Source organism: Chlorocebus sabaeus, chromosome 3 (genome assembly GCF_047675955.1).
Source record: "Chlorocebus sabaeus isolate Y175 chromosome 3, mChlSab1.0.hap1, whole genome shotgun sequence".
In the NCBI taxonomy this organism is placed as follows: Eukaryota; Metazoa; Chordata; class Mammalia; order Primates; family Cercopithecidae; genus Chlorocebus; species Chlorocebus sabaeus.
In genome coordinates, this window is record NC_132906.1 from 80,428,313 (window position 1) to 80,444,567 (window position 16,255).

General features: G+C 48.4%; 1 protein-coding gene across 1 annotated transcript in view; it reads right to left on the bottom strand.

Moving 5' to 3' along the window:
• Positions 1 to 735: 735 nt before the first annotated feature.
• STK24 (serine/threonine kinase 24) overlaps positions 736 to 16,255 on the bottom strand; it is a 129,337-nt gene continuing 113,817 nt past the window's right edge. Inside the window, exons 6-11 of the mRNA XM_007960725.3 lie at positions 14,760 to 14,945; positions 12,406 to 12,551; positions 10,489 to 10,612; positions 9,111 to 9,179; positions 5,783 to 5,919; positions 736 to 1,784 (exon numbers count right to left, since the gene is read on the bottom strand). Of these exons, the coding sequence (XP_007958916.1) occupies positions 1,748 to 1,784; positions 5,783 to 5,919; positions 9,111 to 9,179; positions 10,489 to 10,612; positions 12,406 to 12,551; positions 14,760 to 14,945 (699 nt within the window). The 3' untranslated portion in view covers positions 736 to 1,747. The remainder of the gene's footprint in view (positions 1,785 to 5,782; positions 5,920 to 9,110; positions 9,180 to 10,488; positions 10,613 to 12,405; positions 12,552 to 14,759; positions 14,946 to 16,255) is intronic.

Genomic DNA, 16,255 nt, shown 5'->3' on the forward strand with positions numbered 1-16,255 from the left:
AATGAGTACAATAAGAATTAGCAACTCAGTTCTATTTCCCCTAACCAAAATATATCCCTTATAGAAATTAAAGAGTTCAACCCAAATCCACTTCTAATAAAATACCTCAATTTTAGAGCTTAAAAACCAGACTGCACTAGCAAACTGACACAATAACCCACTCAAGCATCTGTAGCTCAGGGCTCTGTCCCCGCTGTAGCTTAGAGGCCACTAGACCAGCAGATAGCTGAGCTACATCCCCAAGCTCACCCACTAACTTCCTTGCTTCCAAAAATCCTCACTCCACAAGAACTGGCACACCCATGGGAGATGTCAATCATCAGCTTCAACAAACATAAAAGAATGCTTCATGTACCAGTCAACAACTGCTGCAAGAACTCTCCCATTCCAGAAACCCAGAGATTTTCCCCCTCACCAAGCAAGGCCCTACAGCAAACCAAGAAAAACAGACACACTGGCTGCCTGGCTAGCAAGCACAGGCCCCTTTCAGAGAAGCAAAATAACCCTTAAGGTCCCCAGCAACCGCTACAGCAATCACATAGATCAGCAACCTCCAACCGCATCATCTCAGTGAGCAAGTGTGCAAGCTGTCCAGGGCGCTGACCTGGGGACTTCTCCCAGAAGTCTTCCGAAGTGTCTCATCACACACGCACACCACGAGTACACACGCACGGCCACACATACACCGCAGGTGCCCTGTCCTCTGAAGAGTCACATTTCAAGGAGTATGCAAAATAAGCGTGTTATAAAATTTATTCGTGTAAGCATTCAGACATTTTTAGGTGGGAAAGATGATATGCAGAATCCACTACAAGGTGCAACAGAAAATCGTATTGGAAAGGACGGTACATCTGGCGCAGACCAGCAGTGGCACGATTCCAAACAAATGTCAGACGAGAGCGCTTCATGGGGAGAAACTGAAAATAATAATTTAAAGCTTCATGAGGCAAGATATGTTCCAATTTAAAACACTAAGAAATAGTACCATCGATGAAAAAGGAAATCAACCTCTAAGTGTACCAAAAGTGGCGTAGGGCAAACGAGGAAAATTTGCATTTGTTGAGGTACAAATAGGAGTGTTCTGTAAGAGAGGGGCATTAATTATTATTAATGACAAACCCTGCAAATACAAAATAAAACCCAAATCACTGGTCACAGAATTCAAAATGTACATGTAATAAAGGCAAGGCAATAGACTCAAGTTATGGCCTGTCGAATATTTACTCCACTGACGTTATCTACAGAAGCACTTGGCCAATTTGTACACAGTGATTCCTTATGCACGCCGAAAGGGTTTCCGTAAAAATGACACTATATACAAATCTGTACAGCCATCCACCAGAGCGATTCTCCAGCTCCCAGAGGGAGCTATCAACTTAAAGCAGGATTCCTGAGGTTTCATGTCTTTAGTTGCCTTATCATAATCCCAAATATACATTTCAGGGTTTTTGTGTTTAAAGACATTTTCCTTGAATATGTGCACTATGGTTAAAATTAAAAACCAAAGTAATAAAATAAAATAAAATGATCGCTGGAAGGAGCTGACCCTCCCCACCCATCTGAGAGACTTCATCTGGCTGTGGCACAGCGAAGACTGTGTGTGTCCCTGGACGGGCGCCCGGCGTTGGGGTGGCCCCCGGTGGCGCACCTCTTCAGTGGAGTCAGCGAAGGCTCTCGTTGACTTTTTAAAAGAAGGAGGATGAAGAAGGAAAAAAGGAAAAACAAAACCCCAAATGCCAAAGGAATTTCAGTGGGATGAAGTTCCTCCACCACTTAGAGAATATCTAGGGAAAAAGAGAGAGAGAGAAGTGAATACATGTCATTTCTCATCCCTGTGTAGAAATTCACATAGTAACCAAAATCTTAAGTTTTCATAGGAAATTCCAAGTCATAGAAAAATAACTGGAGCAAATATCAATGGGTAAGTCTAATTTTAAACGAATGCATATAAAGATTGAGAAGATCATGATTCTCACACAAAAACTCCAGAGTGTGTCACAAAAACCTAGAATGGGTTCAACCTCTCTGGAGAGATGTGAATAAAACAGGAAATAGTATCTTTTTACTTATGATCAATTGTTAAAAAGTGAAAATTAATCCATACACGATGACACAGTAAGATTCCAGGGATGCATATACATTCCCGATGTGAGGGCAGGAAACCCATTTTGGCTATAAAAATAGTGATGTAGTCCAAGAATCTATTTCCTAGAACTGCTTCCGAAACACGATCCAAAGCAGGAACAACCCGTCTGCACAAAAATCTCTCTTGGGATTTTCGTAATTACACTAATTTGGAAACAACTCTGATGCCCAACAGTACAGAATGAGTTAAGTAAATTATACAAACTGAAATAACACAGACTAAAATTGGTAATTATCTGTATCTATGTATATATATAAAAGCAATATTAAAAATATGTACAAGTTTAAAAGTACATACAAAATTACAGGTTGGGCATCCCTTATCTGAAATGCTTCTGGCTTTGCATCTGGGAATATCTGCATTATACTTACCAGTGTGCATCCCCAAATCCAAAATCTGACATGGCCCAGAGAGCAGTTCCTTTGAGCCTCACGCTAGTGCTCAAAAAGTTTCAGATTGGGGATTTGGGCTATTCAACCTGTATATGTGCGCTATGTAAGTATAGTTTACATGCACAACTTCTGTATCCTAAATAAGTACTACAGAAATTCTAAAAAATCTTATCTGCACTATAAGGTAGATAAGAGAATTCAGTAAGTTTATAACCTGGGATGACAACAGAAGGCAATGCACCCAAAGATGATGAGATTTGGGCTACGGTGGTGGGATCATGGGTAATTTCTGTGTCTTCCAAAAATTCTACAAGATTGTCTCTAGAATACAAAAAAGGGTGAGGACGGGGTCCCCTCATGACCACGATTCCCTCAACCATTTTACAGCAGACTCCAAGTCACAGGTCCGGGAGAGATGGCTGAGGACGTATTTGGCGAGGCTAATCTCAAACGTTCCCATCTAGAGCTCCTCTTTTAAGGCATTTGAAATACTTGGCACCTTCCCAGAGAACGAATGGTTACATAAGGTCCTCCCAAAAGCACGTGTTAGCCACGGAGCCTAAGACTCAATTATAAAGAAATACAAATGACTAAATCACAGGATGAGTTGATGTCACATAAAAGAATCCAAACATTAATTCCAGCTGAGACAGAAATAAGTACCACAGAAATTCTAAAAAATGGATCCATACATGACGACATAGTAAGCTGTGAAAATGCTTCTGACGAGAGGCAGCTCTCATTTTTCCTACAGTCATCCACTGAAATAACGTGTTTGGAGCAAAACTGGCAGGAAGTCTAAGCCATGGCCCCGTGGTTTTGGCAGCCAGCAGAGGTGAACACTCAGTGGGAGCTTCAGGAGCAGGGAAGGGAGAAGTGGGCGCCACAGCCAAGCCTGCAGGGAGACGATAAGCACCCCAAGAGGTAGGTCGTCTGAGGACAGAGGAGGAAAGAGGGGCAGTCATCACAGACAAAGGCAAGAGAGTGCCGACTCGGCCTCCCCTGTGCGTCACTGCAAAGTAAAGTTTTAAACACAACACAGACATCAGGTAGCTACAGACCCGCACGAGGGTAAAGAGGGTCATCCCCAGCCACGATGCCTAGTGAGCAAGTGCAATGTGCTGCCTGTGAATAGAGATGTGCTGAGTGTAAAGGACACATCAATTCCAAAGACGGTCTCCCCAAAAATGTAAAATATCTTATTGATGATTGTTGGTATTAATGTTGAAATAATACTTTGGATCTGGCAGGTTAAAAATGTATTGTTAAAAGTAATTTCACTTCATTTTGCTTTTTAAAAATATGGCTATGAGAAAATGTAAAATTCTCTTTTTGTTGGGTTTTTAGAGTCAGGGTCTCACTCTGTTGCCCACCCTGGAGTGCAGAGGTGATCATAGCCGTAGCCTCGAACTCCTCAGCTTGAGAAATTCTACAGCCTCAGCCTCCCAAGTAGCTAGGACCACAGGTACAAGTCACCATGCCTGGCTAAATTTTTTTTTTTTTTTTGGGGTAGAGACAGGGTCTTGCTATTTTGCCCAGGCTGGCCTCAAACACTTGGCCTCAAGTGATCCTCCTGCCTGGGCCTCCCAAAGCATTGGGATTACAGGCGTGAGCCACCACATCCAGCAGAGAACGTAAAATTCTGCATGTGGCCCCCACTGTACTTCTACTGGCCAGCACTAGTACAGATCAACTTGCCTTAACAACTGAAAGAAGAGGAACAGAGAGACAGGGGTCTGGAAATGGGAAACATGGATCAGTTCAACACATACATGCCAGATGCTCTGCCCTGGAGCTCCTGGGGAAATCAAGTCATGTATATAAACAAACAGTTCATAACAATTTCAGGCAATTCTGAACAATGTGGAAAGTACTGGTTCTAAAAGTAATACTACAAAAGCAGAAAACAAAACACCGAACAAGACAGTAACAATCCTGCGAGTTTCTGGTTTTGTTCTATTTGCTTTATTATAAGGCTCTTTCTAATGAGAAATAGTGTCACCAGCCTGAGGTATGTGATACTAAGTTTGAGAAATCAAAAAATTTGTGTTCAGGCGAAAGATGGATGACTTTTTCATTCTATTTTCCTGTACTCCTATATTGTTTTGGGTATCAAAGGAGGGAAGGATCATCCTTCAATTGCCTCAAAATTAAAGGCAGCCAATAAATCATTTTTATTTTCTAGCAACTTAAAAAGTTGAAATGACATACTAAGGAACCCGAGTTCAGAAGCATAAGCCGGAAGTATCAGAGCTGTGGTTTTCTCCTGCCATCCCCACTTAGAGGGGCTCTTCACAGGACGGTAGGCAGCCCCTTCAGTCACTCCCAGATAGCAAAAGGGACCTCACACGCACACAACTTCTTTATGTACTGTCAGGTGGGACGCATCTCAGGGAAGACCTGGAAATCCCCGTCATCATCACAGAGGCTCAGCCAGCTTTGGTAGGGGCATCAGCCTGGACACCTGAAGATGAATGTCAAGGCAGCAGCACGCCTGGTCCTCCGGCGGGGGGAAGGACAGGCCAGTGACAAATCACCCTTGGGTCACACAGAGCAGCTGCCCAGCACACGTCCACAGCCTCCAAACACCTGCACCTGTGCCCATGGCAGCCAGGAGGGGCTTGGTTTCCATGGTTACTCCTACAACAAGCTGGGAGGGGGCAGGGAGGGCGAAGCCATCACCCCACTGAGTCCTCACCCACAGTGTGTGTAACAGGTGGGGCCACTGGGCAGGGACAAAAGCTCCCTACAGGCTGGCACAGATGAGCCCCTACCAAGGAGGCTTCCAGATAAGACACACACAGACAGCGAACACACCTGCGCCTGCTCCCGCCGAGGTGACCACACCAAAGCTGCTGGCATTTCTCACATTGACTTTAAAGCCAAAAACCAGAGAGACAGTTACACACATCTGGCTAAGAACGATCACTCTCTGGCCAATAATTAAGCTGCATAATTAAGAGGAAACAGATATTTCACCACCACCCTGTATTTGTGTGGCAACAGCTACAAATGCACAAAGTCCTGCAGGCTTTTCCAGCAGTTTCCAGATTCAGATCCTTCACTCACACTGACTTCTAGAATTCAACAAAGTCTCCTCTAATTCAACTCTGCGTGTACCCTGAGGCCTGCAAGACAACAGAAACAGACAGGCCAAGAACGAAGTACCAAACTCACCAACCGAGTCCCAGGCCAAGTGCAGGCCTCTCCTTCCCCAGCCCAGGGGGACCCCGGAAGTAGTTACCTCTGGAGCCGCTGCACGAGCTGGGCCACCATGGTGTCGGAGATGCCGGGGCACGCCTCCTCCGCTAGGTAGATGGCCCCTCGCAGCTCTTCAATGGACCCCAAGTTCCCGCCGCATGCCTGGCTCTTCTCCTTCAACTGAAAACACACGAACAGGAACAACAGTGTGAGGTGCACCAGCTGCAGAACCGGGAAGCATGCTTTTCCAGGAGCAACACAGCGCAGGGACCACGACACCACCCCAGCCCCGGGGTGTCCGGGAATGGCTCTGACTCGGAATCCAGGCCACTTCAGATCCCTGGTTTTTTGTTTTTTTTTTTTTTGAGATAGGGTCTGGCTTTGTTGCCCACACTGGAGTACAGTGGCACGATCTCAACTCACAGCAACCTCCGCCTCCTGGGTTCAAGCAATTCTCCTGCCCCAGCCTCCCAAGTAGCTGGGATTACAGACCCCTGCCACCACGTCCAGCTAATTTTTGTATTTTTAATAAGACAGGGTTTCACCATGTTGGCTAGTCTCGAACTCCTGACCTCAAGTGATTCGCCCGCCTTGGCCTCAAAGTGTTGGGATTACAGGCGTGAGCCACTGCGCCCGGCCCAGATTCCTTTTGAAGAAAGGTGATTCAAATGCTCTGAGAGCAGTTATGTATAGACAGGGCAATCGTCAGACCATAATCATGACTGTTCTAGGCCAGAACAGAGACGACTAGCTCTCTGTGTGCCTCTCCCGAGTCTCACCATGATGGACTGTCCTCTCTGTGCTCTTTTCCCATTTCAACCACAACCTTGTACCAGAAAAGCAATTTCAAAGGCTATCGTAAGTTAATCTAATCTCAATATGAAACTGGCACGTGGGCCGTCAAAGCTTACTTCCTCATGTTAATGGGTTGGTTCTTAAACTCCAGCAAACTGCCTTTGTGATCCACAGTAGTGTCAAAATATTCCATTTCATGTAAGTGGCAGCCTTAAATTCTGGGAATCTCCAGTGTCCTTCCTCTACTCCCAAGAGAAATCACAACAGTGCCTTCAGGCACTTCCCTAGGTTAAAGGTCAACTCTAAGTCTCTCTCTGGAAGGCCCGGAAATGTGAACTGTGAAAGTAAGAGCTGTTCAATCAAGATACAGCATGGCTCAGAACTCGACAGAAGAGGCTCTTCGTGGTGGCTCCAGAGACGATGGACACCGCCTCCTTTTCAGGGAAGAAGCATCTCAGGCGACATTCAGCTTGGTTTGCAGGTTGTTGAACACATGCTGTCATTTCCAAACCCAGCCCTGCCCTGAGAGCCACAGCTTCTCTCTCCACTGCTGAAGGGGCAGGCAGGAACTAGAAAGTCTGACCTTACGGGGCCAGTGGGTGCGGAGAGCATTTGTCCCTGAAGCTCTGGCTGTCCCAGAGGGCCCACCCCGCCGGCCCCGAGATGGCCACTTGTGTTTGTCTAGGACTCCCAATCACTTCACAGTATTTACAAGTCCCGAGAGGGTCATGTACAATCCGGTACTCTCCCTCCTGCCCGTGTCCCGCCTCTAAGTCTCAAAGGAGCAAAGGCAGCAGAAGGTCTCCCCTGGGAGAGGGCCAGTCCCCTCACTGTGTGGAACGTACTGGACCCACCACTGACTTCACGGAGCAACCTGACCTGTGCTCCCTGAAGGAAAGCAGGGACGTCAACGCCCGTCTCCTCAATGGCCTCATCTGTAAACATGGGGCTATAATCCTTCTATTGAGCTTCTGCAAGTATTGTATGAAATAATGCACATTAAACACTCTGAACTCTAGGGTAGCAAATATCATTCATAAAAATACATTGGGAAATGCATTCATAAAAATACATTGGGAAAGATACATTTGGTTAGCTGGAAAATCCAGGATACGACTGCATTTAGGATATGTCCTGAATACTTATGTCAAAGTTCCTTCATGGGCCCAGTAAAAAAATAAACTGCCTCAGGTAAATGAAAAAGTCCATGCACTTTCCCTAACTGCCTGACTGACCCGATTCCAGAGGCCAATGGCAGAGCCACAGGAGCGCAGCCTGGGAATCCCACAAGGCCAACTCCCATGGGACAAAATGAAGAGCAGGCTGGCACTCAACCTGGACATCCTAGGTAGGAAGAACACAGGTGCCCAGAACCATGAGCCAGGGCTGAAGCCAGACATCCAGCACGGCCTCCCCGTGCCCTGTGGCTTCCCCGACACCAGCGGGCTCGGCTGTTTCCCACAGGAAGCTGCAGGTGAGGCCTCGGGCTCCGGCCACAGCCCTGCTCACACTGGGCCCTGAAACTTGCCAGGTCAGAGGCCCTCAGACAAACCCTCCAGGGCAGGGCAACAGGTGCAGGCTCACTGCAGGGCTGGGAAGAGGCACTGGCAGGCTGGGCACAGCCCACGGCCAGGGATTCCCCACTGCATGACGCAGGCACAGAAGAGGGGAATGAGCTCCTACCATGCTTCCTCCCCCGAGGGCCTTCCCTTCAAGGACCAGGGCCCCCAAACACAGCCGCAGTGGAAAGCTGCCCAAAGAGGGCGATCCCCATGCACACAGATGTGTGTGTGGCCCACAGTGAATACCTCAAAGGCAACCTCAGCCAGGAAGGGGCACAACAAGAAAAGGGGGGACTTCCAACTTATTTTTAAATCCGCTACTAACCAGATGCAGAACAACCGTCATTCTTATAAAGCCTACTTTTGAAAATCTCTCAAAACACAGCCGGGAGCACTTTCCTCTGGCAGGCAGAGGCTGAGCAGAGGCTGGGCGCGGCACGGGGAGGCCCAGCCGGGAGCACTTTCCTCTGGCAGGCAGAGGCTGGGCACGGCACGGGGAGGCCCAGCCGGGAGCACTTTCCTCTGGCAGGCAGAGGCTGGGCACGGCACGGGGAGGCCCAGCCGGGAGCACAGCACTGCTGAGCAGAGGAGGGACTTTGGTGAAACATGTGGCTCAGGGGAGACCAGAGGATTCCAGCGCATCCAACGTCTCCTTAGAAGAAAGAATCTGCTTTTCACATGGCCAGAAATTGGTCTGAGGCAAAGGAAGCAGGCTGCACCCAATGAGATTTGCTAAAAAGCAGTGTAACGGGTGACACAGGGTCTCAGGCTGGGTCACTGTCATCCAGTCTGCACACTCCAGGCTGTGGCGGAGTGGCCATCGTCCAGGACAGTGGGAGGTGCAAGGTGGTGCCTGACGCTGACAGCCTTTGGGAAGGCACCATGCAGGCTTTCTGAGCCTTTGCCAGTTTGTCTTCATGTCCCCAACTCTTACTGGCAACATCACCACTGAAGTGTGTCCAGCTTCTCCCTCCCTCTTCCCTCCCACTCCAAAAAGGTCAGCCAGGTACCTACCTCTGCAAAGAGAGGAGAAATAATTGTAGATAAACACTGAGAGAAAGGCCTCTTTGGGATGTCTTTCATCTTGGGGGAGAGGAAAAAAAGGTCATCAGAAACAGTTCACGTTCACGTCGGCAATAATGCAATGAACCTCTCACCCCTACACTTCACGCTGAGGAAACGCCCTCTGCGCGCCATGACAGCTGAAGAAGACTATTGGCTGCCTCTCGCTAGACTTCAAAGTCTCATCTGCAGTGACATGCAAAACCCACGCGCCAGGGACACCGGCATCTGGGTTCCATGTGGAAGGGGACTTTGCGTGGGCACAGGTGGTGAACTGCCTCGTCTCGCTATCTACGCAGAAGTGCTTTACTGGTTGGACGTGATGGCTCACGCCTGTCATTCCAACACTTTGGGAAGCCGAGGCAGGAGGATCACTTGAGCCCAAGAGTTTGAGACCAGCCTGGGCAACATAGTGAGACCCGGTTTCTAAAAAAAAGACAAAAATAAAAATAAAAAGTTTTAAATAAACTGGGCATGGTGTCACATGCCTGCAATCCCAGTTACTCAGGAGGCTGAGGTGGGAGGATCGCTTGAGCCCAGGAGTTTGAGGCTGCAGTGAGCTCTGATGGCACCACTGCACTCCAGCCTGGGTGACAGAGACCCTGTTTCAAAAAAAAAAAAAGAGAGAGAGAGAGAGAAAAGTACTTTACTAATGAAACCCTGGAAATAGAAATCAGGTCAAGATTGGCCATTCCAAGTGCTGTCTACGACAGAGGCCGAGTTTCTACTTTTGCAACCTCTATTTGGACATTCAACACCTGTTCACTTATCAAAGCAGGACTTGTAGGATCAACAGGGCACAGCTACTGGCCCACCCTGCCTAAGAGAAACTACACCACTATGCTTTACAAAAGACCCTAAATATATGGCCTTTCATAAATTTAACAGGCATAAAACCAATTAATCAAAATTGTTTTACATAAATATCAAAAGGAATGCATTTATTTATAAGGTCCTTAAAACTCAATCACAAAATTATGATATGTATATAAGTAACCCCAACATACACAACAGTCCCTCAAAGAGAGCTATGAAGTCATTTCACGGGTCACCCCCAAACCCCATGACATTGCCACATGTCATGACATCCTAACTTGACCGCAGGGCTGCAGAGAACAGAATGGAGTGGCACAGAACAGACCAGAGGCCAGACTCCCCGGTGTGAACACCTGGATCACCAGACAGAACTAAAGCTCTTGATCCGTCCATCCCCTAGCAACAAAATTCCATGATAGCTGCCACCCGCACCCACAGCAAGCTTCACACACAAGTGCCTCCAAAACACTGCAGACTGAGGTCAGTGTGGCCATTCTGGAGGGAGCAGACGTACCTTATTTCTGTCCAAGTCCGAAGGCTGAAGAGCTCCATTCTCCAGATTCTTGGGATCTTTTTCCCGGATTGTGAAGATCCAGTCCCCAGAATCGCTGCCCCCTGAGGCCTGGCCATCTGTTTCCCTTAACACAGACACGCAGGGAGATCCCATCAGCGCTCACACATCTGCTCTGGCGGCGCTGGGACGCTCAGGGAGAGGCCGCCTGGGGACCTCCGAACCCACGCCCACCAGCCCCAAGTCCCCACCATAACACCCTTGTCCAGCCCCTCGGGGATTTTCCAAAGACTCCCCTGCCTCCTCCCTCACAGAGACGAGACCATCGCGAGGTGGTTCCCGCACCTCCCTGGTGTGCCAGCGTGTGCGTGCCCACTCTCCTCCTCCTCCTGGAGGACACCTCCCCCACGTCCCTGGGAGCCCATCTCTGGGGCGTCAGCTTCTCTCTGCTGGGCTCCTCCTCTCACCAGGAAAGCAGATGTCCCTGTGTTGGGTGTGGTGGCTCACGCCTGTCATTCCAACACTTTGGCCTCACCTCGGCTGTCTCTCAGCCCCGGTTCTAGGATCCAACACTCACTGCCTCTATTTGGTACCCTCCACTCGCTCCAAAGCCCGCCGGTGTCCCTCCGAGCACTCTCTCCCCCATCATGAGATGTGTGCTGATGACTCCCTGTCCTGCGTGGGCCTCAGAGGCAATAAGCCCTTGGCCCTGCTCATCATCCTGACGCCTGTGGCCCCACTGAGCCTGCACCTCCTCCCGCCCCTCGGCCACACCTCTCCCCTCTCATTCACAGGTGGAGCCTCACCCTCACACCGGCTTCCCTAGGGGCCGGCCTCACTCCCCCACACACCCCGACTAACACCCTTTGTTCTCTTGGCTCCAGTGACCTCCACAGAGCAGTGGCGCCTAAGCCCACTTCACCTGCCCAGCTTTCTCACCTGAACACCACACCTCGGTGCCACTTCACACAGGACGTCTCCTCCTGGACAACTCAGACTCATACACAGTCCACCCCACACTCGGCTTCCTGCACCACACATCACAACGCCTGCGGCCACGCTGCCCAAGCCTGGAACACGGGCTTCCCTCCTTCACCCAAATCCACCGCCACGTCCTGGCTCTCCAAACCTCTCTCCAGTCTCTTTATCTTGTCATCCCTGTTGCTACCCCGGCAATCTCCCAATGGGAGTACCTCAAGAACTTCCGAGGGCAGTGGTCTCAAACTTGGCTTTAAACTGCAATCACCTAGAGACACTGAAAAACCACTTAGGGTGTCACCCCCGGAAATCCTCATTCATCTGGCCTGGCGCATGGACCTGCACTGTGGGCCAAGTTTGACTCCTGCCAAGGCATGCACGAGAACAGACGAGCCCAGGCTTGGACTTCCAGACACAAGCCTGCCCGACCGCCTTCCCCAGCCCTCGCCACACAAATGACTCCAGCCCCACTTCGCCTCTTAAGCCAAGGGAATTCCTAGATGCCGAACTTGACAGCAGTTCTCAGAAAGTCACCACTGGTACAGAAGTTTCTACCAGACACAACAGAGAATCACAAACACGTGCATTTCTGGCCTTTCAGACATCCATGTAAAGCAGTTTCACCTGATCATGATTTTAAGAACAGAAAGTGTAATGGAAAACAAAACAGAGCAGAACCGAACAAAACAAAACAGAATCCAAGAGCCAGGTCCAGTTCCCTATGCACAGCTCTACCACAGAGTTCACTCGTAGAAATTCCACCAGCAACATCCAGAGGCTCAGCTCCCCAACAGGCCCAGGATGTGTCTAACACAGCAACCGCCACCAGCCTGGATTGTCTAAAAAAAAACTCAACAGAAAACGAAACCCACACCAAACAAGTGACAAAGACCAGTGGGTCCCTCCCACACACATGCTCGGGGCGCTCAGGGGCCAACTTACGCGTCTGAATCCTCGGAGCTCGAGTCGTCGTGGCTCTGCTCGGCCTTCCATCTCTTGTACCTATCAATGAGCTCAGTCAAGTAGGAAGTTTTCTTTGCATTGCGCAGTATAAACTTGTGCTTCAGTAACTCCTTAGCAGTGGGTCTCTGGAAAAACACACACAACAAAATATGAGATGAAGTTCTTGATCCCACCCTAAAGGACAGACTTCTGCCTCAAAATGTCAACCCGCCACACTGACACCTGATGGCTGGAATTCTACTCCGCAGCTCTTCTCACCGTGACTCACCCAAAGGAGTCGCTCAGGACCTACGCCTGGGCTCCAGGTACCGTGGTGAGCAGAGCACTGACTTTCTAAGGAGGTCCCTAATAAATGCATTTCCACAGAAACCTCTGCACAGAGCTTCACAGGGATCATTTAAGAGAGCTTATCTCCTAGCTTATGAAATACTTTATGACAAATAGCTGACAAAAATGTATGTTCTGTGTTGCTTTAACTTTTTTTGAGATGGAGTTTTGCTCTTGTTGCCCAGGCTGGAGTGCAGTGGCATGATCTCAGCTCACTACAACCTCACCTCCCCAGTTCAAGCGATTCTCCTGCCTCAGTCTCCTGGGTAGCTAGGATTACAGGCCTGCGCCACCACGCCCAATTTTTTTGTATTTTTAGTAGAGACAGGATTTCACCATGTTGGCCAGGCTGGTCTTGAACTCCTGACCTCAGGTGATCCACCCGCCTCGGCCTCCCAAAGTGCTGGGATTACAGGTGTGAGCCACCATGTTGGGCCACTTTGTTAACTTTCTGTATTAACGTTTGGCCACATCCAACCATATAATAGAAATGTCAATTTGAAATTCTCTCAAAGAAACCGGAAAGGAGCCAGGAGATGCCCTTTCTCCTGTCTGCTGAAAGAGCAGCTGGGCACTCTGCATCACCAACTTTCCCAGTTGAGAAGGGCTGTTTCCCAGGTCCCTCCCTTCCCTTGTGACTGGGCTGAGGACTTCACCCATGCCCTGGGCTCAGCACCTGGTCAGCTGCCTGCCTTCAGGATGGCAACAGTGACAGGGAATGTGCTTCCCAAGGAAACCAGCATGGCCCAAATTGGAACAGACAGCAGGAACACCCAAACACCCAGTCGAACCGAGTTCTCACTCACTCCAAATTACAAAAGCTTGACTACAAAAGCCAAGCACGTTTTCAGATTCAAACTCATGAGAAACCTGGATCACCCTTGAGTATTCTCCCTCCCTGTTCACCCAAGGGTGAAACCCCAGCTACCCCGGAGTGCTCGTAGTCTCGCCTCTCAGCCAGCTCCTCGGTAGCTGTGGGGTGGAGCTCTGTGTGCTGGAGCATAAGCCCATACTGGACACATGCTTTGTAAGGGAAGACATGCCTGCACGTATCTCCACCAGTGCTGGTGCATGGTGGCTGCCACAAACACCATCATGTAATAAAATGCAGAGCATCGCGGCATGCAGGACAAGCCCCACTACCACAAGATGCTGATGTAGTCATCAAACGCTGGTGTGGTGGTCTCAGCCTGCATCTCCCCAGAGGTGCTTAGAAAATGTTGCATTCCTCATTTAATTCCTTTACCAAAACTGGCATATTAGGAAACCATGGTGCTCTTGTAAAAGTAACCACCCATTTTTACACAAGACTTAAGAAAAGGGGGGCTCAGCTTGGCCTTCAGCTAACTCTGCTGGAAAACTCAAACAAAACAAGGACATATGGTGCTACCTCCAACACCAACACACACACACACACACACACACAGACACAACTTTCAAAGAAATGTCCTAATTCAGAGAGAAAACGAGGCAAAGCCACACAGTCGTTACTGCTGTACAGCTCTGCCAGCGTCTATTAAACCTAAAAAGAGAAAGTAGGTAGGAAGGGGGAGGGGTGGGGGAAGCAGAGGGTGGCTTGGTTACATTTCCTAATCTTTTGTTTCCTAACACACGCCACCTGGAAAGTGAAAACATTTACTTTAAAGACGTGTTTAGCCATTTGTTTCCAGCTAACCTCTGCCATTACTAAAAACAGTGTAGCAGTTTACGGCCTGATCCTCTATAAATATTAAACATTTATGATTCCACATTTAATATTAGGGAGAATATTCTTCAGATTCAATGAAGTATGAGATGGTGGAAATCTAAAAGAAGGAGATTTTTAATACTTAAAAATTAAAATGTATTTGCAAACCAAAGAAGTCAATCATACTTATTTAGGAAAAGAAAAATGAATAATACCAGGAAGACAGCTGAAAAGAGTGATTAAAGCAATCCCAACAGGATGTATCTCAGCCGAGTCAAGCCACACATGAGGAAGTATGTGGTGATCCCTGGGAACTTACAAAGCTCGGCTCCTTATTCAAACAGGCCTCCACAAACTCCTTGAGGGGTTTACTGTAGTTTCCTTCCAACGTCGGCGGGTTGTTCTTTGGAATGAGGAATAAAACTTTCATGGGGTGCAGCTCGGAATGAGGTGGTTCCCCTCTTGCAAGTTCAATGGCTGTTATGCCCAGGGACCAGATGTCTGCCTGCAACAAGAAAAGCATCTTTACAAACACCAAGCAGGAATCAATTCCAATACCCAGTATTTAGGGGGAAAATGGTAACATGTCTCAATACTTCCGAGGTTTTGAAAAAGGTATTTTTAACTAATATTTAAAAACATAAGCCCTCGCTATAATTTCAAAAGAGACAACAACATTAGAAACTGTAATATGCCAAACGTTTTCTGCCTCTACATGGAGATGGCTTATCAATTCACTCCTACTACGCCTCCTGCTGGATGCGTTCGGCATTCCCCGTGGAGTCCCGGGAGCCAGCAGGACGGGTAAGAGAGGTGAGCAGAGAGGAGTCCGGAGTGGGTGTACGCTCGCGAGTCACCCCCTCCAGCAGTGCTTAGAACTCAGGGCACAGCTGTGAGGTTGAAAGTGGGTACCTTGGTCTCAAGAGACCTGGGTTGAAATGCCAGTTCTACAAAGTCCTGCGACGTTAGATGAAAGAGCTAACCTCTGAGCCTTGTTTCCCTCGTCTGTAGAATGGGGGTGGAAGAGGAGGAGGAGGTGGCCATACAAGGTGCCTCACAAGGGGCCCAGAACTTAAAAGTTTATTATGAAAATGTTCAAACATACAAAGAACTGAGAAATATTAATATAATGCATCCTCATCTACCTACTGCATGAATTTAGTGATTATTAACATTTTGCCATACAGGCTTAGTCCATGTGTTCCCAGAGTATATTTTAAAATCAATCCGTTGTCATGACATTTCCCCTCGAGTACTTCAGTGTGCTAATATATGGACCTTTTTTTTTTTTTTTTTTTTTTTTTTTTACACTACCTATCAGTGCCTGAAATTAGCACGAATTCCTTAATGTCACGTATAATTAAATGTTCTCAGCTGTTCAAGAACTGTTTATCTGAATCAGGATCCAAAGTCCACGGGGTACTTTGTCAGGTCGCTAAGGCTCTTCCAACCTAGAACAGTCCTCTCCCCAGTCTCCCCAGTGGCATCAACTTAAAGAAGAAACAGGTCCCAAATTCGGGATTTGTCTGGTGGTTTCTTCCTGGTGCCATTTACCGTGTCTCTCTAGTGCCTGCATTTTCTGCCAAATGTCCTAGAGGAGACATCTGCAGAAGCCATGTGGCCCCCACCAGGACATCTCAGGTCCAGCTGCCCCACCTCCTCCTGCCCAGCACAGGCCTGTGGCACAACCAAGCGGTTAGGCAAAGGAATGAATTCCTGGAACATGTCATGTCAATGAGAAGAGCCAGGCCGTCTTAAGAGGAACTTGGCAGCTCATGAGACTTTGACAGCGGGTGATACCAATCCCCAAACAGG